Here is a 26,580-nt window from a genome sequence, read left to right as displayed (position 1 = left end):
TGCTCAGAATTACAAGGCCACACTAGAATTCTGCTGGCCATTTTATGGACATGCAAATGAAGGTCACTAAGCAGAACATGAAGATTCAGACACAGTTTCTGTGCTGTTTGCCCACTGTGTAGCAACTGGTCTTTCCATTTGCTTAACAGTGACACTACCAGTAAGCCTGTATGCTTCCTGATTCCTAATGTAGCAGCTTGACCTCACAGAACTAATTTCAGAGGTCACACAACTGATAACTTGGGCTCCCTTTTACTTTTTCACAGGGGTAAAAATTATCCAATCAATCATTAAAAAACTGAAAAAAATGTATCTAAAATATACAACTTGAGCAGGGGTAGATAGCATCATGGTTATGCAAAGAGACTCTCATGCCTGAGTTTCTGAAGTCCCAGGTTCAATCCCCTATACCACCAAAAGCCAGAGCTGATCAGTGCCATGGTTAAAAAATTAAAATAAGTAAATTAATAAATAAAATATGCAACCTTTCCTGATGTCAAGTTTTTGGCTTCATTTATCTTATATGTTACCCATGCTATGTTTCTTCAATTCAAAAGTAAAGGTTCTAGATTTGTTTCAGTTTTAAAGAATTCAGAATCATCAGTGTTTTTCGGACTACTGTTACTAAAGCTTCTTTTAAACATCTTATGTGCTGCAGTCTTTACCAATCAAGTGAAAGGAGAACCATTTACATAGGTAACTAACTGGTCAGGTATACTATTAAATTATCTGCCCACTGACACCTCCCACCCCCCCAACACACCTCCTTCCTTAGTCCAGTTCTGCAGATCATACTCCATCTACCAAAGTAAAAATGAAAGAGCTAGTCACATGGCAGGGAGCCAACTGTTACCAGAACAAAAGAAAAAAGAATCTATCCAGCAAAAGTGAAAGATTCCAGAGTTATGCTTTACCCCTAGTTTGGAGAATAGGTACCCAATGTTGAAGGCTTTACAATTATGTCAAACTATGGTGGATGATTTAAGTCTTGAAATCTGTCACTGAGAGTAGGCTAGGAAACTACAAGCATGACAGAACAGAGACAGGGGCAGGATTTAAATGCAAGGATTAGGATAAAGAGAAAAATGGAAGGAGGGGTGTGTATTTAGACTGGTGGGTAACACCAGGGAGCCAGGATGAGGCTGAAGAGCTTGGTTTAGTACTAAATCACGGTGACATCACCATTGGCATTCTGTTTTAAAGGCCCCACTGCATTTTGTGAACCCAGAGTTGTAAGTTAAAGCAGCCTCATGGGAATGAACATTCTAAAGGTCAGCATTCATGTTTTTATTTAATCTCTGCCATTTCTTGACCTGGTGGCTCTGGGTAGGTCACTGTTCGTTCATCACGTTACAAATGAAGACTGAAACAATTGCTTAATTGTCAGGCAATTATTTGGTGCTTATCTCTGATTTAAGCACTGGTGAAATCTAAAACAAAACTAACTGAAGTTCAGAATCCTACTTTTTTATAATAAAATATATCTGATACATCTTTCTGAAGCTTTGATTTCTCTTTCTGCACTGGAAATCATGTTTTCACTGTCTTCAATGGATGTGTTCATTCTGCTACTATATTTTCAATTGTATTTATCTTTTCCTCTCTGCCTCATTGTCCCTGCATCTGAACTAATTTTTTTTCTGAATAAAATGTTTCTCTAGTTCATAAAGATGTGTCTTAATTCCTCTCTCCTCTCTCTTTCCTGAACATGCCAAGATTTTAACTCTTCTTTTTTAGCTATAGTAGTAAATAATTATTAAGATGTTTTTCCCTAAGTGTTCAGAATGGTAGTAAAAACTTTTTCCTGTGGGGCTCACTTTACCATTTGTTTCATTCATCCCAACTGGAGAGCTATGCATATTCAGTACTTCCCAGCACCCAGACACATGATTTACTCTCCACTGCACTCACTGTCACTTGGACTTGCCTCTTAAAACTGCAGCTAGTTGCCAATTTCTGTCTGGAGTCTAACAGTTTTCATTTTGTGTAACTTGGTTGGTCTGAGGTGAATAGCCTCTGCCTGACTTTCTAACCCCTGAAGAGACAGCAGACATGCAAAACTACAGCAAATACACAACCACCAGGGTTTCCCCATCCCTGTCCCATTAACAGGGGTGTCAATCACCATTCATCCTCAGTCAGACTTCCTGCCCAGCTGGCTTCTTGGCTTGACTGTTTTCTAATGGATGAAACTGAAAAGGGAGATAAGGTCTGGGTTGTAAAAGAGTTCTGGGAAATGAAATACACAGGCTGCTTCCCAAAATGAAAACAAAATAGACAGTGGAGTAGAGGAATGACAACCTTGTTTTCAGGACTTAAATGGACCGTGTATTTTTAAACCTGTGACCAGAAGACAGAGAGGACCACAGGCATGCACAGCTGGACAACACTTTCTTCATACATCATCTGAGTTTCCCAAGTTACACTGAAGTTCTTTCAATTCTGAAATGCTTTCCTAGATACTTTATACAAATATTGATTTTAGTTTTCCTAGTTAATTACCAACCTGATTTTTAGAGTAGGCACGATCTAATTTTTATGTATTTATTTTTACATCTCCACAGCTATTTTCAAGTGATGCAGAGAGAGGATGCATCAGGTTTTGTTAGTTAACACCACTTACAAAAATCAAGCCAGATGTTTATGGATAACCTCATTTGGCTTGTAGAGATGCCCATATTCCAGTTGCCACACTGTATAATGATTACACACACCAACACACACACATACACATGGGGTGGGGTGGGGAGGGAGAGAGAGTGAGAGAGAGAAAGAGAGAGAGAGAGAGAGAGAGAGAGAGAGAGAGAGAGATGGTTAATCATATGCAACAGTTACCTCCACTTTTTTTTTTTTTTTTGCCTCCAGTGTTATCACTGGTGCTTCATGCCTGCACTATGAACACACTGCTCCTAGAGGCCATCTTTTTTTCCACGGTTGTTGTTGCTGTTACTGTTATTGTTGTTGTTGTTGTTGGATAGGACAGAGAGAAGAGGGGAAAATAGAGGCAGAAAGAAAGACACCTGAAGACCTGCTTCACCTCTTGTGAGGCAACCTCCCTGCAGGTGGGGAGATGGGTGCTTGAACTGGGATCCTGAGCATGGGTCCTTGTGCTAAGCACTGTGTATGCTTAAAGCAACATGTCCAGCCCCCTCTCTTCCTCACTTTTATGTGAACTCTGGGAGGCATAGTTCCTTTATTCTTTCCATTTCCTGGGCTTACTTATTATAGTCTCCTCCACTGCACACAGTAGGTGTGTGTGTGTGTGTGTGTGTGTGTGTGTGTGTGTGTGTGTGTGTGTATATGTGTGTGTGCTGGGGGGGCTATAATGACAGGATGCACTTAGAATTTTATCTCCTGATTATTTTTTTTTCTCAGCAAAACTTCGAGACACTCTCTGTACTCCCTTGCTACAGCAGCATCATACCATCCAGTTATTTTTCTGTCTTTGTAGTTCATGTCTTCCACTTATTAGATATTTATTGACATTTAATGATTTAACTGCAATATCACGAAAGGCTACAATCATATCTAGATACTCTCAAGTACCCCACCAACAGAGTCTTCCTTTTTACAATAATTAATGGCTCATGGCGGGGGGGGGGGGTAGGTTTTGGTAGAGTGCCTGGTCAAGCCCACATAGTACAAAGAGCAAGGACCTGTGCAAGGATCTGGGTTTAAGCTCCCAGCTACTCACCTGCAAGGGGGTGGGGTCCACTTCAAAGGTCTGCAGGTATCTATCTTTCTTTCTCCTTCATTATCTCCTTTCTCCTCTCAATTTCTCTCTGTCCTATCCGATAAAATGGATTAAAATGGCTACCAGGAGCAGTGTGTTAATAATGCAGGCACTGAGCCCCAGGAATAACTCTGGAGGCAAAAATAAATAAATAAATAATGAATAGGGTCACTCAAAATTATCATTAAAATGAGAGTTTTACTAAGTGTTGATTTACCTAGATATTATTAATAATATTAAATATTTATATGGATATTGAGTCAGTAGTAGAAATCTAATCCAGTTAGTAAGAAAGCAGTGAAACAAGTCTTCAGGTATCTAGCTGTCTCTCTTTCTCCCTCTCTGTCTTCCACACCCCTCTCAATTTCTCTCTGTCTTATCCAATAAAACAAACAAACAAACAAACAAACAAAAGACTGCCAGGAGCAGTGGATTCATAGTGCAGGCACTTAGCCCCAGTGATAACCCTGGAGGTAAAATAAAGTAAAATAACATGAAAGAGAGAGAGAGAGAGAGAGAGAGAGAGAGAGAGAGAGAGAGAGAGATATTAGAGTACTTCTCAGTTCTGTTATATGGTGGTGCTGGTGACTGAACCTGTGACCTCTGGGCCTCAGGCATGCAAATCTGGTGTACTATCTCTGTACAATAGGTGATCTTCTTATTAATCCATGTTGGCTATCAACTGTCAATAGTATGTATTACCATTTAGCATATGCCAGAACATTGCTGTGTTGGGGATTACACTTGGGATCTCTGGGGCCTCAGATATGCATCCTATGTTCCATCACTGAGATATCTCCCCTGAACCAGGTTTGGCTTGAAGAAACAGACAAAGGTCATCAGGAGTCATGGTTTTTTGTCTGTGCTAGGTACGCAAGCAAGGTACACATATGCTAGCAAGTGAATGATCCCAGATCAAGTGCCTGGATTTCCATGTCATTCACATTTTACTATAACATGCTGCTATGTTTCAGGGTCATTTTATGACCATGCTATACTTCTTTACTCCTTTGACATTTTAAGTGTCAACTGATCTGATTTCAGATATTTGTCTCTCATTAACGCATATGTTTTTTAAACCAGATGATTTCACTCATATGCAGATACAAAGAAACAAAGCAAATTAACACTCAAAATGAATTCAAAATAAACACTTAGTTTCTGACCACAGAATACAAGTCATCAGAGGGCAAAGAGGACATCAAATGGGAGAGGGACTCCTTAGACTGCAGTAGAGAAATAGTATTTTTTCCCCTTTTCTTTTCTTTCTCTTTTCTTTTTCTTTCTTTCTTTTTTTTTTTTGGTGGTAGGCATGATGTAGTAACATACATTTAAAAAGATATGAAACTGCAGCCTTAAAACACAGTGTTGTACATCACCATTATGAACCAAGAAATAAAATGTGTCCTTCTGTGTTCTCTGTTTGCACTCAGAAAGTCATCTACCTGAAGACATGAGTGTCTAGCTATCGTCTGTGGCCATGGGGATATCTCTGAACATCCTCTTTCTAATTCCACAAGTCAAAGAAAAAAGGCCAAGAGCATTATTTGTTGTGTGGGCATGCTTCAAGAACTTCAGACATAACTTTTTCTACGTCCAATTTTCTTTTTGCTTTCTGTCCATGAGGTAGTGAAAATAAAGATCAGATCTTCCTGCTGATGTTATGAACCACTAAAAGCCATCTTAAGACAATTAACCACAAAGTTCATGCAGTCTGAGTCTCACAGGTTCTTCAAGCCCGCTCCACTGCCAGTGCACGTATCTTCCAGGCTCCCAGTCACCACTCTGAATTTCTGCCTTAATTTATCTCATACTTTACTTTTCCAATTCTAGAGATGGTTTTGTAGATTTTGACTCCATGCTGATTTTCTTACTTATAGCTCTACCCAAATATGTGGTTTAGTTAACACATATTTATGAAGCATCTTTTTTTTTAAGTTTTTAATGGGGAGGGATTAGCGGTTTACAGTCAGCAGTAAACACAATTGTTGGTACATGTATGAAATTTCTCAGTTTTCTGCAAAACACTCCCCTCTCCCCCACCACACAGGTCCTCTTCTACTGTTATGCATCAGGGCCTAAAAGACACACACCCCTTCCCTGGATTCCTTTATTTTGGTGCAATACACTAAACCCAGTTCAGGTTCTCTCTAGTTTTCACATGCCTCAACCATCCTGAAATAATGCCCTGTTTTCTGTCACCCCATGTCCTTTGGCCATCAAAATGGTTTATTAGCAAGTCAGGAGCTATCCCACCAAGTTTAACCTGTTCCCTTCAGGAGGGATGGCAAAGAGCTGAATTTGCCCAGCAGCATGAGTTATTAACTGTATCTTGCATTTACCAAAGTTTAATCTGAACTCATGGGCTCTTATTCGGAGTCTAGACATACATATAGCTGTTGTAAGCAAGATCATGGGTGGTAATATTTACCAGGAGGCCCAGGGATAGAGATGGAAAACAAGACTCTATAGACTGATTACATAGGCAGGGGCTCATGCTTCTTAACCGCTCCACGGACAAAGAGGCAGCAGTAGCTAAATATAAGAAATACTGCTTTTAATGCTCTCAGGGTTGGCTCAGAAACAATGAGAACTTTCAGCAGAGCATCCTGGGGCCAGCATGAGTCTGCACAACAGCAATGCATCTGTAAGAGGCTCCTGATGGTGGGTCTATCTGGCTTATTTTCCCTCTTCTCCTTTCCCTTCATTTTGCTTCTTTCACACTTAATAACCCTTTGGCCCACCTTGACCTTCATGCAAGCACTGGCTGTTACTTACCATGCCCTTTAGTGTCAGGTCTGCTAAGGGAGACCGGTTGCCATGGAAATCTGGCCAAACATGTAAATCAACAGTGAGGAAACCCACAGGCTGAGCTTTCTTAATCAGATCCAGGTGACTGTTCAAATACGCATATACACTCTGGCATCTGGAAAAAAAGTAGATTTTGTTTTTAAAAGGGGGGTGGGTGGGTGGGTGGGTGGGGATAGGGGAGCAAATTGTTCTGCAGCAAAAAAAAAAAAAACATTTGTACTTCATATCATATCCAGAAAGTAAGCAGAGTCCCAAAAGCTTTAGCAAAGAAATGACCCCCCCCCAAACCAGAGGGAATTGCATACCACACTCTAATATCACTAAGCACATGTGGCAAAATCTAGTGAAAATTGAAAAGATTTAGAATCCAGGAATCACTCTGCCCCTAGTAGGTGCATATGAGAAAGTTAACCAAACTTTCTGAAGCCCTTTCTCTGCATCTGTGAAAACAGATATCATAATCCCCGTCCAACTTATTGTAAAGATCAAAGGGAATTATGGATGTGAAAATGCAGTCTTTTGTAAATTGTACAGTACTGTCTATATGCAAACGTTTTGTAAAAATTAGTATACATAATTGTAATGATAATGATGACGACATTAAAGAAGACACATAAAGTTTCTGGACTCAAATTAGGAATGAGCTAAGGAAAGTGACTAGAATCGTATGAATGCAGTTAAGACTTGAGTTTGAACCTAAATTCACCAAATGATGGTATATAGATTTTTAAAAATGTTATTAAGTCTCAGTTTCTTCATATCTGGAATGAATAAATCAAACCACTTTTTATAGATTCTGCTGAGCAAGAGACAGTGATGATAAACTTGAAAGTCAAGGTAGTTTTGGGCCCTGACCTTGGTTTTTACGTACTTATGGGTAACATGGCCATGGTTTAAACTCTCTGACCTACACTTTTCTTATACATAAAATGAGCATAATAACTCTCTCCCTCACTGGATTAAAGCTTACTTTAGGGCACACAGATTAAGTTTGGTTGCATTCCCTTTCTTTGTTCATCTTAAACACAATGGTTCCAGAAGAAAGTAGATAGGTCAGAAACTTGTATCCATATTTGCCACTGAGTGTCTTTAGAAGGACAGCTTTAAAGTCTGGAAATGGCTTGAATAACAGCAGAAAAAAAAGTAGTTCAATCAACATACAAATGGAGCTAATAACAAAGATAGTATTTATTCAAATCTTTTAGGGGTTATTGCTTCTTGATTTCAAGTCCAGTTTTATGGCACCGAGAGTGTTCCCCATGGTCCCAAGAAGTTTCCTATAATTTTGCAAAATAAGTTTTAAGAAACAAAAAAGAAGAGAAATGATTTTTCAAAGACTTTCATAAAGTAAAAGCTTGATGTAGAACTCTAATAGAGGGAACACAGAAAAGCAGAACGGCTCATCATGGGTACATGTGGGAATGAGTGTGTGTCAGCGTGAGAATGTGTGATGTGTACTTAGTGGAGCTGAAGATAGCATTAACTCCCAAACAGTCCCTTTATTTCCTGAGGTGACATTTTTATTCCCATTTGTAAATTTCCTCTGTTTCATATCACATTAAGAAGATAGCAATATTTTGGAAAAAGGTTCACCAGCTATAGGAACAAACTGTCTCTCCCCTCAATGGATCCTACAACATCACCTACAGCCCAGGGAACCAACTACTGTTAGCCTTCCTCTACAGAGGAGACCCGGAGAAAAAGAAATGAGACCGAATTAAAATGTAAGGACAAGGCCTTTTGTGTGTATGACTTTGAAGCCATATACATTGTGCAGGTCAGATCAGAAATTACATTTCAAAACCCTTCATTCCAACTCTGCATTTGACAAAAGGACCCTTTGTGTTTTCCAAGGGAGACAGAACCGGAATCACATACAGGGAAAGAATATGATCACATTCTGATTTTCTGTCCCACAACTCTCTCTGTCCTGGTATACCCAGAATCACATTTACAACAAAAGTCACAAGAGCATCCCTTTGAGCCAGAGGTCAAGAGCATCAATTTAACTTACCAATACAAGGAATGTTCCACATTAGAATAGCATCACTACACTTAGACAAAAAGGTTTTTTTTTTTTAAGAAATGCATGTCTATAAATCTTTTCATTTTGCCTCTCAAGGAATCTCAGAGCAGTGCATTTGGTTTCAGACATCTGGGTCAATATAAACCTATAGGACTAATTACTATTGATTCGTCATTGTCTCATTTACTGTGGGTCTTTGCAAACAGTGAGATTCATTTAGCCTCTACATATATGGTCACTCACGCACTAATGAGATCCCTGGGGGATGGGGCCTGTGCTTACCCCTTTGACTCCTAACTTCCTCGCAGCTGTATGTTTATGCACTGAATTCAGCCATTCCGGCATGTTTTTTCAATTATACCTTACCATGTGTGCTATCTGAGTATATCATTCAAAATGAAATGCACTTGGAAAACATTAAAATAATGAATTCACATCATTACTCATATAATTTTAACCTTGCACAATGGTCTTTTTTTTGGGGGGGGGGTTTGACTTTGTTTCATTTCTATGTTTTATCAATTTCTCTCAAAGAAGAGGGCTGTCTGCGCTCTTCTAGCCTGAGAATCATATTTCAACTGTTCCAAGTAGATTGTTTTCCCTTCCTCTCGTGAATTCCAGGCTCATATATCCTCTCTCCAAGAAAGAAATTCTGGCTGTCCTACTACTGCTGTGTATGATGAAGAAAATATAGTTTGAACCATCATAAAGTAGAATCACCAAAGACCAGCTGGATGGTCATGCCCACTATACCCTCCAAGTCGAGCTTACTATTTTGCCATCAAGGCTAATGCTTTTACCATACAGACTGCTATGAAGACTAAATATAGAGTCTGGTGCACTATAAAATGATAGGAGATTGATAAATAATTCCTTTTTTTACCATCACAGTAAATTCATTTCTAGCTTAAGAAATTAAACCAGGTGATTAATGAATAATTTGTTTGGCTCTATATGTTAACTCTTTTTTCAGCCATTAGGTTACAGATGCTAACATGAGGCCAACCAGAAGTCCCTAGGCAGATGATTCCACCAATGTGTCCTGGAGCCCTGCTTCCCCAGAAACCTACCCCACTAAGGAAAGAGAGAGGCAGGCTGGGAGTATGGATCGACCTGACAGTGCCCATGTTCAGTGGGGAAGCAATTACAGAAGCCAGACCTTCCACCTTCTGTATCACACAATGACCTTGGGTCCATACTCCCAGAGGGATGAAGAATAGGAAAGCTATCAGGAGAGTGGATGGGATATGGAGTTCTGGTGGTGGGAACTGTGTGTAGTACCCCTCTTATCCTATAGTTTTGTTAGTGTTTCATTTAATTTATTTTTAAATATTTTTATATTTATTTATTTTCCCTTTTGTTGTCCTTTTTTGTAGTTATTATTGTTATTGATGTCATCATTGTTAGATAGGACAGAGAGAAATGGAGAGAGGAGGGGAAGACAGAGAGAGGGAGAGAAAGACAGACACCTGCAGACCTGCTTCACTGCCTGTGAAGCGACTCCTCTGCAGGTGGGGAGCTGGGGGCTCGAACCAGGATCCTTACAACATCCTTGTGCTTTGAGCTTAACCTGCTGCGCTACCGCCCAACTCCCAAGTGTTTCCTTTTTATAAATAATAAAAAAGAAACAAAATAAGCATACGTAGCATTAAAGAGGACATCCATGGGGCCAGGTAAATGTGCAGTCAGTTGACTGCACAGGTTTTCATGCAGAAGGACTTGGGTTCAAGCCCCTGGTCCCCACCTGCAAGGGGGAAGCTTCACAAATGACAAAGGAGTTCTACAGCAATCTTTTTGTCTCCCTCTCTATCATCCTCTCCCTTTTCAATTTGTCTCTGTCCTTTCAGAATAAAAAGAAGGAGGAGGGAGAGGAGGAAATATAGGAGGAGACAATGATGACAAGGAGGAGAATAAGAAAGTATTGGAATTAAACTTCTCCATTGTGTCCCATCCTTATTTACTGATCCAGGGCAATATGTATGCTGACTGCTACACTCAAAGGAAACACTCAAAGGGATGCATTGGATCGACCTTCCCGTGGTGCATCCCGTGAGTACCCATTCATTGGGGAAACTGATGATCCTTCCTAGCCGACTGAATCCACATGGATCCCAGTCACTTTCAAAGCCAGCAACAAGCAGCTCCTGACAGCTTTCAACCTGACGCTGTTGACTGGCTACGGAAGAAGGGCAAACGCTAGAAGAAGAAGAAAAGGGAAACCCATCCCACTGTAAGAAGCATAGACTCAGTCTGCTGATTTCATTTTCTGTCTTTAATTTACTTGAGTTTCTTTTTTAATTTTGTACTCTTTGACAGCATCTTATTCATTTTTTTCTTCCTCTTGTTTTTAAGACATTGTATATTCATTAGGTACGTGCCTCCTTCCTGATTGGTTCTCATTCTTGTCGTATAAATATGTGAAGTCTCCCAGAGTTCTGCCTTCATCCCTCTCCTCTCTTCTATTATACTTTGGAGGGTCCTATTCTTCTCTCCATCTTATCATCTAGGGCTCCAGTTATCAACTAGGATTCAGGACTTACAAATGCATGCTCTTTTCTCCTGCTATTTCTCTCCTGGGAGCTTCCGGTCAAACATCCAACCACCCTTCAAATACTTATTCTTGGAGTTCCACAGATACTTCACACATTAACAAGACACACACAGACACACAGACACACAGACACACACACAGAGACACACACACACACACACAAACACACACACAGATACATACACAGACACACACACACAAACACACACACACAGAGACACACACACAAACACAGACACACAGACACACACACAGACACACACACACACAGACACACACACACAAACACACACACAGACACACACACACAGACAAACACACACACACATTTTTTCTGATTTACTAACTCTTCTTTTTGTGTTCCCTGCTTTGATCAAAATTAATTATCATTTGAGCAGTTTGCTCAAAGTCCCACTGGGAGCAAAGTCACAGTGATGTCATGTTTTCTCTTACCCCTTTCTTTCGCTATGCTTCCAAAATAAAATTGTCAACATCTTTTTTGTTCTGACTTTAGTTTGTATGTTTTACCAATTCCTCTAAAAGAAGAGGGGGGGGTCTGCCCTCTTCTAGCTGGAGAATCATATTTTAACTATCCCGAGTAGATTGTTTTCCCTTCCTCTCATGAATCCCAGGCTCATATATCCTCTCTCCAAGGGAGAACTTCTTGCTGCCCTACTTCTGTTTTCTATGATGAAGAAAATATAGTTTGAACCATCACAAACTGAATTCATTACATTACATAAAATGCTATTCTAACCAGTAAACTTTTCTGTACCTTAAAAGTTACTGCTTTATTCAGGCCACTTCAAATGCCTAGATTAGAGCTCTGACTTCTTTGTTTTCTTCCTCTTTCTCTCTCCCTTCCTTTCTTCCTTCTTTCTTTCCATCTATCTTTCCTCCCTTCTTTTCTTTCTTTTTAGAGAGAGACAAAGAGACAGAGATAGGGACAGTGAAAAAAACCACAGAACTAAAGCTTTTTATTCCAGAGTGGTGCTATAGTCTCAGTATCTCCTGTAAGATTAATAAATAAATCTTTTTTTGTTCCTGTTGTCATAGGGATTCACTGCTCCAGGTTGATTTTTTTTTTCAGAGAGAAAGTGAGAGAAAGGGTACATCATAATACTATAGCTTTTCCCCCAGTGCAGGGGACTGGATTCAGACTGGGTCATATAGCTGGCAAAGCAGGTACCTTCCTAGTAAGCTATCCTTCTCATCCTAAATAAAGGTTTTAAAGTGTTTTCTAAAGTCAGTTGACAGGGAAAAAAAATAACAAAAGTTAGAATTAGTGTAAGTAATTTCTCATGAAGAAGTGATATACCTTAATATTTGGCGGTGCATAGAAAGAAATTCTGGTTGCTTCGGAACACAAAGTAATTATTTATTTAGTTTATAAACTCAAAAACATTTCTTTTAAGGAATTGTGTCTGAAAGGATTATGGCAAACCAGGAGTAGAAAATTCTAAGTCTGTTGTTGGCACTTGTCTCAACAATTTTAAGAAGGATTTTCTAATACTGAGGTCTGACATGGGAATTATCTGTACTGCTCTTTTCAGATTCCTAATTTGAGAGCTTGTTTGGAGGTTCTAGCAGGGGAGCACAGCTACTTGTACCGAAGATAAGTCCAGTCCATCTCTGTTCAGGGAAGGCCGTCCTCTTTGACCCAGTGCGCAGCTTCAGGAGGGAAGCACATGGAGCAGTGAGGGAGGAAGGGGACACCTTCCTAGTCAGCTAGATCAGCCAAATCAACCCTGGAGATCAGTGGGGTGACAGATGTCACAGTCAGATCGCCCTCACATTCCAGACTCCTAATTTGTACTGAAAAGATATATAACTTTTGATTCCAAGGAATTTGCCATCCCTTTCAATTAGTTAACTTCCTTTTAATAATAGATATGCTGGGAGTTGGGCAGTAGTGCATCAGGATAAGCACACGTAATGCGAAGTGCAAGGACCTGTGTAAAGATCCCAGTTTGAGCCCTGGCTCCCCACCTGTAGGGGAGTCGCTTCACAGGCAGTGAAGCAGGTCTGCAGGTGTCTATCTTTCTCTCCCCCTCTCTGTCTGCTCCTCCTCTCTCCATTTCTCTCTGTCCTATCCAACAACGATGACATCAATAATTACAACAACAATAAAAAAAGGGCAACAAAAGGGAGAAATAAATAAAAAAATAAAAAATAGATATGCTTATTTCTCTCTATGATCTGAAATATAGTGGGTTTTATAATATTGGAATATCCTATTTATAAATCTAATTTGGCACAGATCCACTTTCTCTTGCAAGGCAGTAGAAGGAAAGTGAGAGGTAAGAGAGCCAATATTTATCATGTACTTACAAATTATGTGAGTTGAGATAAAATTTGGAAGTCATCAGAATCTGAGAAGAAATGAAGCCAAAGAGTATAGATGGAATCACCTTGAAAAGAAGGCAAAGAGAAAGTAGCCTAGTTGTGATAGATAAACTTTGATATAATGGTCAATAAAAAGACAATGAGCTTGAAAAAGAGATTAAGGAGCCAGGCTTATAGGAAGACAATTAAGAAAGGGTGACACTCTGGAAAGTCAAAGGAAGAGAATATTAAAAACTGACGAAGACGTAACCACCAGTGCCATGTGCTAATTCAAGCTCAAGGAAAAAGACTGCAAACACCCTATAGACTAACCCAAGTAATGTTCCCGCTGTTCTACCACATTTCCACAAACACAAAGACAGGTTATAGAAGTTAGACATATGTTGTTTAGTCCTAGGACAACCACCACCCAAATCCCACTCTATAGTTAATAGTTAAAGTAGCAGTATTCTATACTGTTATCATCGAATGGATCACGAAGTCTTACCAATATACTACCTCATTAACTCAAAATAAATTCACAGTAGTTTCTAGAACTAGTTTTCCACTAATATTCCAAGTTCTGAAGAGGAAACTGAAGTTAACTTATAATGCAAGCTTTATCTGTATGTTGAGCTCAGATCTCTGAACTAGAAATCCAGTGACTTTTTCCATGAATTAGTGGTTTATAAGTGCTAGATACCTTAAAAAGTCTGATAAGGGTAGGGTAGATAGCATAGTGGTGCTGCAAAGAGACTCTCATGCTTGAGGCTCCAAAGTCCCAGGTACAACTCCCTGCACTACCATAAGCCAGAACTGAGTAGCGCTCTAGAGAAAAAAAAAAGTCTGATAGAAGTTATGATCTCTTTACAGAAACCCAGGTATAAAAATGTAATCAATAAAACTGCACAAAATAATGAATCATCTCAAAAAAGCCACCCTTTACATTTCTAGTTTAAATTTTCTCTATCTTTTGTCCAAAGGAATGCAAACATACCTATTTTCTTATCTGTCTTTTTACACTATAAAAACTCATTGGGACTCAGAATTATTCACCAAATAGTTTATCCTGGATATGCCTATCACTCCGGATCAGTTTTCTATACACTTTCATAGATGACTTGAAGGTAGGTGCCCTTGTTTTAGTTCATGTGATCTTTAAGACAACTACACGTCTGGCTTTCTGGTTCACATGGTGTGTTCACTTTGTGTGTCATAGCACTCTAGATTGAGAGTCCAGGAGTCAGAGTCTGTAAGCATTTCTCAAACTCTTTTACTGCATCAGTCCTCTTTCTCTGTACCTTAATGACAGCGTGCTTCCATTCTAGTATAGCAAGTATTCCATTCTGCTCTATGCAGTTGTGTTTCCCCAATTAGAATGGGAGCCCCTTATTGAAAGGATAACATCTGATATGAGAAATCACAGCAATCCTAACAATAACTGCTAACATGACCAGTATTACTGAATATCGATTACAGCTTCACACGTGTCACTGTGTGCAAGCCCGTCTAAATTCGTGAATTTTTCAACAACAATTTTGAGACTAGATGTTAACTATTATTATTTCCACTACTGTGAGGTACAAAGGCATCACAAGGCTGAGAAACTTGCTCTGCATCACATAGATGAAGAGGGAATTTGTTTCCAGCTTCTGTGTTGTTCACCATCTACAGCAGACAGTTCTTTTGTCATGCACTGACTGCACGGTTCTCTGCTAACACTATAAAATACTTTTCTTGAGCATCAGATATGCAACTGAGTGGTGGTATTCATGGTTCACAGATGTGAGGTTCTGGGTTCAATCCCCACTACAAAAAATAAATAAAATGGATCTCATTTTTAAGTAATTTGAGATTTACATAAAATTGCTAAAACATTACACAGATTCCTCTTTTACCAATCACATAAGAAAGTAATATAAATGGCTATATTCTGAACTTATCTAGAGATTTATATGAATTTTGAAAAAAAAATTCCCCTACTGATATGTTTTCTATTCCCAGAATCTAATTCATGATCATATATTGTTTTTTACTTTTGGTATCTTCTCAGTCTCCTTTAATCAAGATTGCTCTTCAGTACAAAGCTTCTTAATCTTCTCTTGAACCAGGTTGGCTATTAATTTTGTAGAATATGCCTTACTATAAGACTGTCTGATATTATATCAAATTTATATTGAGGACTGCATTTTGGCGAGAACATATATGAATCATAAAATGGAGGTTCAGGAGTTTATTATTATCAATACTAATTAGTGTTTGTCATTTGGGTAAGGTATTGCCTCTAAGGTTTCTTCACTGCAAAATAAAATAACATACATTTTCTTGGGGACTAGGTGGCGGCATGGCTGGTTAAGTACATGGGCTGCCATGCCTAGGGACCTGAATTCAAGACCCTGGACCCTGCCTGGGAGAAGGAAGCTTCATGAGAGGTCTCTCTCTCCCTCTTTATTCCCTTTCCCTTACATTTATTTTTATTTATTGGATAGATACAGCCAGAAATCAAGAGAGAAGGGGGTGATAGAAAGGGAGAGAGGGCCAGGTGGTAGCACACGTGGCTGATCACACGTTACTGCATAAGGACCCAGGTTCGAGACACGGGTCCCCACCAGCAGGGAAAGCCTTGTGAGTGTTGAAGTGAAGCAGTGTTGCAAGTGTCTCTCTGCCTCTCTCCCTCTCTGTAACCCTTGCCCTCTTGATTTTTTTGCTGTTTCTATCCAATGAATAAATAAAGATAACAAAAGAATTAAGAGAGGGAGCGAGACAGAGAGAGACACCTGCAACACTGTTTCACCACTTACAAAGCTTTCCCTGGACAGGTGAGGGCCAGGGGCTCAAACCTGGTTCCTTGTGTATTGTAACATGTATGCTCAACCAGGTGTGCCACCACCTGGCCCCCTCAATTTCTTTCTGTCCTATCAAATAAAATACACACATAAAATTTATCAAATAAAACACCACTTATTATATATTTTATAATATGATAATTATCCTGTTACTATTGGTATCAAGTAAATATCTGCTTCACATCAGATGTTAATTATGGTATCTACTGATGATTCCTACCTCCAACAATAGTCGCTGTGCTATTCATTCACCTAATGCTTGTTTTTCTACTCTCTATTATGAGTTGTAAAAATTCACTGTCCTTTGTGAATGCATTTATGCTTTTTTTAAAGCTTTCAAAAATATTTATTTATTCCCTTTTGTTGCTCTTGTTGTTTTATTTTTGTTTTTATTGATGCCGTTGTTGTTGGATAGAACAGAGAGAAATGGAGAGAGGAGGGGGAAGACAGGGGGAGAGAAAGATAGATACCTGCAGACCTGATTCACCACCCATGAAGCTACTCCCCTGCAGGTGGGGAGCCAGGGGCTCGAACCAGGATCCTATGTCCGGTCCTTGCGCTTTGCACCACGTGCGCTTAACCTACTGCGCTACACCCCGACTTCCTGCATTTATGCTTTTATCCTCATTTATTTCTTCAGTAATTTACTTAATTAGACATGGGGTTGTTCTATATCATCATTATTTATTCTGTTGGCGATATTGTCCCTGTTAAGGCCATTGAGAAATTGTTATAGTTGACTTCTTTCTACTCAGACAATGTCTGTTTGAATCTTCCTACTTTTTGGCACCACAAAATGTTTATATATTTTCCCTGAGTTAGCCCTGATTTGACTGTTTTCCCAAGAAATCATGATTACCTCAATTGGACAATAAAGAGAATGTGTAAGAACCAACACCCGGGGCTACCTGTGTGTGGTGTAAGTCGTTATCAAGGCATTACTGCTTCTAGGCCATATTGGCAGAGTTAGGGCATGTGTGTGTGCACGCCATATATATATTCCTGTACTCACATACAAATCTGCATATTCAAATTTCTTTCTACTTCTATCTAGCTGTACAGATACTAAAAATCATAAATTAATACTGAGACCTCTGATTTCCACACAGTATTATAGAGTTCATTCTAATCTTCCTTACTCATGAGAGACCTGGGGGTTATTATCCACAGTTTGTTTAGTTATTTAATTAAATTGCTAAACTGAAAATAAACACGTTAAAACTTTTCTGAATTATTTATGACTATAAAAGATGTTTGCTGACTAGAATAAAATATCTAGGTGCGACTATTTTTATATTTAGTCATACAGTCCACTGTCAAAAAAAATCCTCTTCCCCAAAGTTGCTTAGGGGGTCTTGTACTTTCTTTGTTTTTTTAAAATTATTTTATTTTATTTATTTATTCCCTTTTGTTGCCCTTGTTGTTTTAATTGATGTTGTTGTTGTTGGATAGGACAGAGAAAAATGGAGAGAAGAGGGGAAGACAGAGACGGGGAGAGAAAGATAGACACCTGCAGACCTGCTTCACCGCCTGTGAAGCGACTCCCCTGCAGGTGGAGAGCTGGGGGCTCGAACCGGGATCCTTACGCTCATCTGTGTGCTTTGCGCCACCTGCGCTTAACCCGCTGCACTACAGCCTGACTCCCTGGGTTTTGTATTTTCTTAAAGCCCCTTTGGGGTGGTCATTCTATTCATTATCAACAGAATCAATTATTTTTCATTATTTCTATTTCATTTTGTCTACTGCCACCACATACAGACATACTGGAATCTTTTATTTAATTAAGTGGTGGGGGATGAGTTCTTGGAGTTAAATGAACATGTATACTCAGAAAATAGTTGTTCTCCCCTTCTCCTTTGCTGCTATACTTTCATTTTCTATTCTACTCCTACTCGCTCTCTTATTAGACAACCATCTCATAAATTTCTGATTGAAACTTTCTCTATTTTTGTGCCAGTGAATGCACACATATATATTTTCTTACATAGATTTTTATATGAAAGAGCTTATTATAAATACTCTTTAGGCTCAGATTTATTCACTAAATAATTTATCATGAATATGGCTGTCAATGCATATCATTTTTATAAAATACAGTTTAATAGATAAAGAGACAGTCTTAAAGAGATTGATGATTGTCCAAAACCACACACCTAGTAAGTAAAAAAGTTGAGTTTGAATCCAAGGAGTTTATTTTAATATTATTGGCCCATTAGGAATACTACCCTTTTTTTTTCTAATAATTTATTTGTTTACTTTTTCATGAGAGAGACACAGAAAGCTACAGAGAGAAAGACCAGAGCACTGCTCAGCTCTGGTTTATGGTGGTGCTATGGATTGAATCTGGGAACAGAGAGCCTCAGGAATGAAAGTCTTTTGCATGACCATTATGCTGTTTCCCCAGCCCTCCAGGAGTTTTTATTCCAACATCCAGTCTCCTTCTTTGTCACAGATTCTCATACATGGTACCTGGCATATTCTAAGGGAAACTAGGTTCCTTGATTTTTCTCAGATCATTTTGAAAACAAAAGAAAATAAACAACAGTATACTAAACAGAAGACTTTAATAACTGAGTACTGCCAGGAACTTCATTGCTGACAAAATCAGAAAAAAAATCATGCAGTTGGGTGTCTTCAACACAGTCATACATGGGAAGGTATTAGCAAACAGGACAGTTACCTGGCTGTGGCTCTGGCTTGGAGTTCAGGGAAGGCAGCGTGGCCCTGCACCATGTGATCTAGCTGAAAAAAGAAGAGATCTGGGTGAATTTTCATAGTTTCTATAAGTTCTCTTTAAGCCAGAAAAATACATCATATAATATCGGCCAGCTTCTTAGATGCTTCGATTTATATAACAAAGGAGATTAAAGAGATGAGTAGCAGGAAATGGAACTTCCAAGGCTGAACTGGTAGGAGCAGGTTGGGTCAGGTCCAAGAATGAGGTGTGAGGGGAGCAATGAAAAAAAAAAAAGAGTAAGTCAAAGCAAAAGGTGGGGGGTCTGGGTGTTAAAAGCACTCACCTCTGGATCACACCATATTCCTTTCTGATCCAGACTATTAATGCTGGGGCAATGTCACACCTTGGATTACTCACTGTACCTTGCTAGTGGAAAAGTTGAGTGAAAGAAACTATGGAGAGGCTGTACAAGCTTTTATTTGTTTGCTTTTTTTTTTTTTTTAAGCTTTCCTATAGCTGTCAGAAAAATCTCCCGAGCTACATGGTTATGTCTAGAATTTCTTCCCCAATCCACTTGGTGACTATAAACAAAATATACATATCATACATCAGGAAGAAAAGTGCTTCTTCATAATGTTATTCTGTTTCCAAAACAAAGTCAATACTGTATTTGACTTCTTGAACTTAATCTCTCTACTGTCTCAAGGTTTCTAGAAGTCTTTAAGACTCTAAATCAACCATTTTGACTGATTTATTCAAAAGATGAATTGATTGGGTTTTTAAAAAATTTTTTATTTATTTTCCCTTTTGTTGCCCTTGTTTTTATTGTTGTTGTAGTAGTTATTATTGTTATTGATGTCATCGTTGTTAGATAGAACAGAGAGAAATGGAGAGAGGAGGGGAAGACAGAGAGGGGGAGAGAAAGATAGACACCTGCAGACCTGCTTCACCGCCTGTGAAGTGACTCCCCTGCAGGTGGGCAGCCGGGGGCTCGAACCAGGATCCTTACCGGTTCTTGCGCTTTGTGCCATGCGCACTTAACCTGCTGCGCTACCGCCCGACTCCCTGACTGGTTATTTTAACCTTCGTGTTCTGCTTAAGAGTTGGGTCTGTTTAAAGAGGAATAGGATTTGTTCTGGAGTCGTGAAGGCTGGGTGTGGCCTCTAATTTTAAGACTAAAAAACTGTGTGCCTTTGTGCAAGTCACTCAACTCTTCTGAGTCTTAATAACCTTCCTTGGCCCCTAAAAATAGCATTTTTACGATTTGATGCTACCATCCCATAAACAATAGCATAAAAAAATCACCTAAATTTTACTGCTCATTTACCCAGATATTAATACTAAGCAAATGGCCCTCTGAATTTTTTTCTTCTTCTTGCATCATCTGGTAATAAAAGCCTGATTAACAAAATAGGAGCCACTTTGTCAAAAACAACAACAACAACAACAACAAAAAAGAGAAAAACAACTATCTCTCATTTCAAAAGCTGGGAGTGGTGATTTCTAGGGCTGGTCTCTATTTATATTCTAGTCTCTAATGTATTTACAAGAATATGGAAGAACACAGTGTCCTCTTAGAGGTTATTAATATTTCTCAGTGAAATGACTAGTTTTACCACAGTGATTGTATCTTCCAAGTAGTTGCCTTGGAAATACATAGATAGTTCTAGCTTAATTCTATGACTATTTTCTCCATTTCTTCAATTTTTAACTCTGAGAGATGGAAGCCTTAAGAGTAGGCAGAGTAGCTTACACACTACTTGGATAGGTAAAATGCTTCAGTTGGATAGAGTCAGAGTTTCAGGATATCTTTCAATTCTAACTAATTCACACACACACACACACACACACACACACACACTTAGGTCCTTCTATGTGGCATTTGTGTCTGGAAAATGGGAGAAATAGAAATGCAGTAGATTATGAGTGGGTAATAGAAAGTGGCATATCTTGACAGGTTTATTTTCTTTCAGTATATAGTGTCTTTAAAAAATGAGCCAATATTTTTTTTAGTTCTGGCACACATTAAACACTGGGGAAATCACATTTTCCTATGGTAAGAGTCAATTGGAGCGGCGTGTCAACTAATGCTTTTACACGGGACAACAGTTGATAAGAGGCTCCACTCATCTGATCATTCCCTAATGACAGATACTAGATTTCTTCAATTTAGCATCATGATTGTATCAATGCTTTATTTGGAGTAGAGCTCTATTAGTTGGTGGTCAAGTCTACCAAAGGCTGCAACATGAAATTCAGTCCTTAAGGACTGTTGAGTTTGAAAAGAAAAATTTTCTGTGGAAGTAAAGCAATGATTGTTTTGTTTTCTCTCCCCTCCCTCCTCCCCCTTCCTTCCTTTCCTTTTGCTTTCTTCCTTTTATCCTTCCTCCCTCCCTCCCTCCCTTCCTTCCTTCCTCTGTATTGGCAATCAGCAATAAATTCAGTAAAGTAGCAGATTGCAAAATTAATACTCACAACATGAAACATGGGCCAGAGGAAAGAAGCAATTACAGAAGCCAGAGCTCCCATCTTCTGCACTCCAAAGGGAATATTCCCAGTGAGGGAGAAGTCATAGGGGAAGATGATCAGAGTGTTCTGAACTCCAGCTCCATCAGGACCCGGAGAGAGAAGAGGAATAAAGGAAGGACATTTGGAAATACTAATAAATATAGATGTGACCTAGAAAAGAAGGGAAGGCAGGCTCATAAGGGGGGGGGGGAAGAGGGCAAATATATATAAATACAGACAATTAAAGAAATAATAGTCAGCCCATATCTACAACCTTGGGAGAACTACTATAGCTTCCAATGGAGGGGAATGGGTATACAGAGCTCTGGTGGTGGGAATGGTGCAGATTTATATCCCTGCTTTTTAAAAAAATCCCTATGGTTTTGTTAATTAATCCTTTCTTAAATAAAAAAAATTTTAAAAAATCCCATTTTAATGGCTTTCATTAGTTGTTAATGCAAGTGTACAATTTCTAATCTCCCCATGATAGCTGTCTGCAAAACACTCTCTCCCCTTATCCATCACCCTGCACTAGGGCCCCAGTGCCCACTGTAATATAGAGACAGTCAACAAATATGCATAACAATTAGATTAAGGGTTGGGAGGAAATAAATAAGTTATAAGAATGATATTATTATGAATTGATTATAGATTATAGACTCCAAAGAAACAGGGACTATTAAAAATAATTTTTCAGTATTAATAAATATATTGAGTTGTTGGAAAAGCCATGATGTATTTTCCTACGATTTTCAATGCAAGGATGTATCTTGAGGGGCTGGGTGGTGGCACACCTGGTTGAGAGTACGAGTTTCAATGAGCAAGGACCAGGGTTTGAGCCTCTGGTCTCTATCTGCAAGGGGAAAGCTTTGCAAGTGGTGAAGCACTGCTGCAAGTGTCTCTTTGCCTCTTTGATTCCCCCAATTCATCTCGATTTCTGGCTGTCTCTATCCAATAAATAAATAAAGTTAATTAAAAAAAAGGCCTTGACTTTTTGACAACCTAATAATATCTGAGACATATATTTAGTGCACAGACCAAACAGCTGATACACAGTCACAAAAGAACCAATGACCTTTAAACAAACCAAGGGGGATATCGAATGGGGAGGGAGGAGAAAGAAAGTGAGAGCGTGAGGATTTCAAAAACTAGAATCCCTCATGAATCTGTGGAACAATAGCTAAAGATCATATATGTAACTAGAGTTAGAATAGAAAGAATGAGAGCAAGTGGGATCTACCTATTTATCATCTATCTATCTGTCTGTCTGTCTACTTAATGGGTCACTGATGCACATTTTGGTGTATGAACCAATTGGACTTTCTGATGGGCAGAGAAGGCACAGGAGAAGTCAGTATTCTTTCTGGATTTAACAAATACATAAGTTATAGTGCTCATTACCTAGATGAAGGCCAGTAATGAATGACTGATTTAGGAATTGCACCAGTTCCTACAATCAGAAATGGAGAATGTTTCCTAGATGTTCCCTCTTATCCCCTGGATATTTATCCATTTTCAACCATTCTATCTTCAGAAACCTTGACCTCTCTATTTTCTCTACATTTCACATCTAATTTATCAAAATGTGAGATGGGTATGCCTTAAAAATGTACCCATAATTGGGCTACTTTTTACTGGCTCTAATACTTTATCTTCATTTCTCAATTGACTTAGGGAAATAATTTCTCTCTGCCCTACCTGCTTTCATCTCTCTTAATCCTAATTCACAATGTATTCCCAATATAGTAGGTAATACTCAGAATGACCCTTTAAATCTAAGTCATATCATATCTCATCTGGATTCTTTATTTTCTCAATGGGTTATCAATTCCCCAGAGTAAAAATCAAAATTGTTATAGCAGCCACTAGTATTAACACCATTACCTCTGAATGCTTTAACAATTCTCACTTTGGTTCAACCCATTCCATCCACACCACTGTTTCCTACTCTAGCAATGCCCCCAGGCAAGTAGTTTCCTCAGGATCTTTGCCCTGGTCTGATATTCTTCCCCTAGGTTTCCAAATAACTAACTTCTAGTCTTTGCTTCTTTGAATGCCATAACAATGAAGTCTACCTGGACAGCCTTTTTTAAAATTGTAAATTCAGTTCTGTTCCACTGGTCTGTGTACCTATTTTTGTTCCAGGCTGTTTTGATTATGATGGCCTTATAATATAGTTTGAGATCTGGGAGTATGATGCCTCCATTTCTGTTTCTTTTTCTCAAGACTGTTTTGGTGATTCTAACTGTTTTCTGGTTCTAGAAAAAAAAATCTAATTTTTGTTCTACTCTCTTAAAGAAACTTGGTGGGACTTTGATGGATATCACATTAAATTTGTGATACCCAATATTCATTTTGATGATATTGATTCTTTCAATCCATGAGCATGGGGTATCTTTCCACTTCTTTGTATCATTTTCTATTTCCTTGAATAGCAACTCATAGTTTTTAGTATACAAGTGTTTTTTTTCACCTAAAATAGTACCTTTAACACAGCTGACTCTCCACAAATACTCTCTGTATAAATATACTTCATCCTAAAAAGTTTACACTTTATGTCATAGGCCATTAGAGAACTAGCAAGAGTGGCAGTCTCACATCAATGTTTTAGAAAGACTGCTTTAACTTCAGGCTTAGAGACTAAAGGTCTATCTCCAATTCCACCATTCCTGGAGGTCATTTTTTCTTTTTTTATTAGATAGGGCAGAGAGAAATTGAGAGGAAGGGGAGGCAGATAAGGAGAGAGAACAGAAAATATACCTGCAGACCTACTTAACCACTTGTCCCTGCTGTAAGGAGGGAGCAGGGGCTCAAAACAGGTCCTTGTGCACTTAACCAGGTGCTCCACTGCATAGGCCCCTCCTACATTGAAATTCTAAACACCTCAGGGTGCTATGCAAAGTTGGGTCTTTAGGAGGCAGTCTGGTTGTGAGATTCAATCCCTTATGGCTTTGTAAGAAACTAGAGACCAGAGTTCTTTCCTTCCACCATGTAAAGATGGAAGGAGAAGAAAGCTTGTGTAACTCAGAAGGGGGCTCTCGCAGAACCTGACGCCCTCAATTACTCTAAGGCCAACCTTATCAGATAAAGTAAGGACTATGAAAGTTGGATAAGGGCAAGAGACTGGCACACTTTAATGATGGCTCTTTTGGTCACACCAGGCCACGCTATTATCTGGGGTCCTAGTCAGGGAATCCTGGGATTCCCACATAGATATGATGAAACCAGACCTCTAACAGATCCCTCCATCACTAGTCATCTCCATCAAGAACAGCATTGTGGACCCTCCTGTGGATCTCTACAGGACCTTTTCCTCAATAGAACAACAATGGTAGGGGCTGACCCACTCTCCAAAGGGAGCTTGGGCCAAAGTTCTCTGCCACAGGTCCTGCAATGAATATAGCCTAGCATGTTCCTAGCTAAGACCATGGAATGCAAGCTCAGACCTTACATGATGAAGAGGTGTCACTGGCTCCTGTGCTGACTATGGGCCCCAGATCAGATTGGTGGGGTTTATAGTTACCAATATTTATATACTTTTCCCATATTTGGAAGATACTCTCTTCCCTGATTCAGCTTTTTAGTCCTATTTCCAACTCTGACACCATCTCCTAAGACAATACCTTAAGCCCACTTGGATGTTAGCTGCTGGGTTCAGGCAAAAATCAGTAAAGCCATGGGCTCCTTGGAATATACCTAAATTAGACTCCTTAGTTTTTCCAAAATGGAGACCCCCAAATCTCATCTGCTTTATTCTTACCTTTAGGTTCCTGATTATCAGGCAATTTGTTCTGCCTTATATCATTTAAAATTTTTAAATATTTATTTATTTTCCCTTTTGTTGCCCTTGTTTTTTATTATTGTTTTAGTTATTATTGTTGTAATTGTTATTGATGTCATCTTTGTTAGATAAGGCAGAGAGAAATGGAGAGAGGAGGGGCAGACAGAGAGGGGGAGAGAAAGACAGACACCTTCAGACCTGCTTCACTGCCTGTGAAGCAATTCCTCTGCTGATCCTTGTGCTTTGTGCCATGTGCATTTAACCTGCTGTTCTACTGCCCAACTCCCTTCTGCTTTATATATTTTTTTTATTTTTTAATGTTTTATTTATTCATTTATTCCCTTTTGTTGTCCTTGTTGTTTTATTGTTGTAGTTATTGATGTCCTTGTTGTTAGATAGGACAGAGAGAAATGGAGAGAGGAGGGAAAGACAGAGAGAAGAGAAAGATAGACACCTGCAGACCTACTTCACAGCCTATGAAGCAATTCCCCTGCAGGTGGGGAGCAGGGAGCTCGAACCCGGATCCTTATACTGGTCCATGAGCTTTGCGCCACCTGTGCTTAACCCACTGTGCTGCCGCCCGATTCCCTCTGCTTTACATCTTAATGCTTTTCAGCCACCAAGTTTCAGATGCTACCATGGGTACATGACCTCACCTGGGTATCGACTCCACCAATGTTTCCTAGAGCCCCGCCTCACTAGGGAGAGAGAGAGACAGGCTGGGAGTATGGATCGACCTGTCAAACCCAGGTTCAGAGGAGAAGCAATTATAGAAGCCAGACCATCCACCTTCTGCACACCAAAATGATCCTGGGTCCATACTCCCAGAAGGATAAAGAATAGGAAAGCTGTGGTCCGGGAGGTGGATAAGGCATTGGACTCTCAAGTGTGAGGTCCCGAGTTCGATCCCCGACAACTCATGTACCAGAGTGATGTTTGGTTCTTTCCCTTTCTCCTATTATTTTTCATGAATAAATAAATAAAATCTTAAAAAAAAAGAATAGGAGAGCTTCCAACAGAGGGGATAGTATATGGAACTCTGGTGGTGGGAACTGTGTGGAATTATACCCCTCTTACCCTATGGTCTTGTTGATCATTACTTAAAAAAGGAAGAAAGAAACTATGTATACTCCCCACCGATTTCCAGCTTGTAGCTCCATGAGAAAATTTTGCTGCTTTTAAGTCACTCAATCTTTGGTAATTTGTTATAATATTCTAAAACAACCAAGGTACAGTGGCTAGAATGAGAAAATAGTAGATGTAAAAAATAATTAGAAAGTTGTTGAGGAATTTGGGGATAAGGAGGAGGAAAAAAGAGAAAT

The 26,580-nt window shown here is 39.2% G+C and overlaps 1 protein-coding gene across 18 annotated transcripts in view; it reads right to left on the bottom strand.

Moving 5' to 3' along the window:
• FGGY (FGGY carbohydrate kinase domain containing) overlaps positions 1-26,580 on the bottom strand; it is a 463,518-nt gene that overhangs the window by 124,527 nt on the left and 312,411 nt on the right. For all 18 annotated transcript variants that reach the window (XM_060206288.1, XM_060206298.1, XM_060206302.1 and 15 more), the window contains 2 exons: positions 18,973-19,034; positions 6,512-6,659 (listed from right to left, as the gene is read on the bottom strand). In XM_060206288.1, coding sequence (XP_060062271.1) covers positions 6,512-6,659; positions 18,973-19,034 — 210 coding nt within the window. The remainder of the gene's footprint in view (positions 1-6,511; positions 6,660-18,972; positions 19,035-26,580) is intronic.

Source organism: Erinaceus europaeus, chromosome 13, assembly GCF_950295315.1.
Source record: "Erinaceus europaeus chromosome 13, mEriEur2.1, whole genome shotgun sequence".
NCBI classification, from domain to species: Eukaryota; Metazoa; Chordata; class Mammalia; order Eulipotyphla; family Erinaceidae; genus Erinaceus; species Erinaceus europaeus.
Note: the sequence above shows the minus strand (reverse complement) of the source record. Positions and strands in the feature narration are given on the sequence as shown.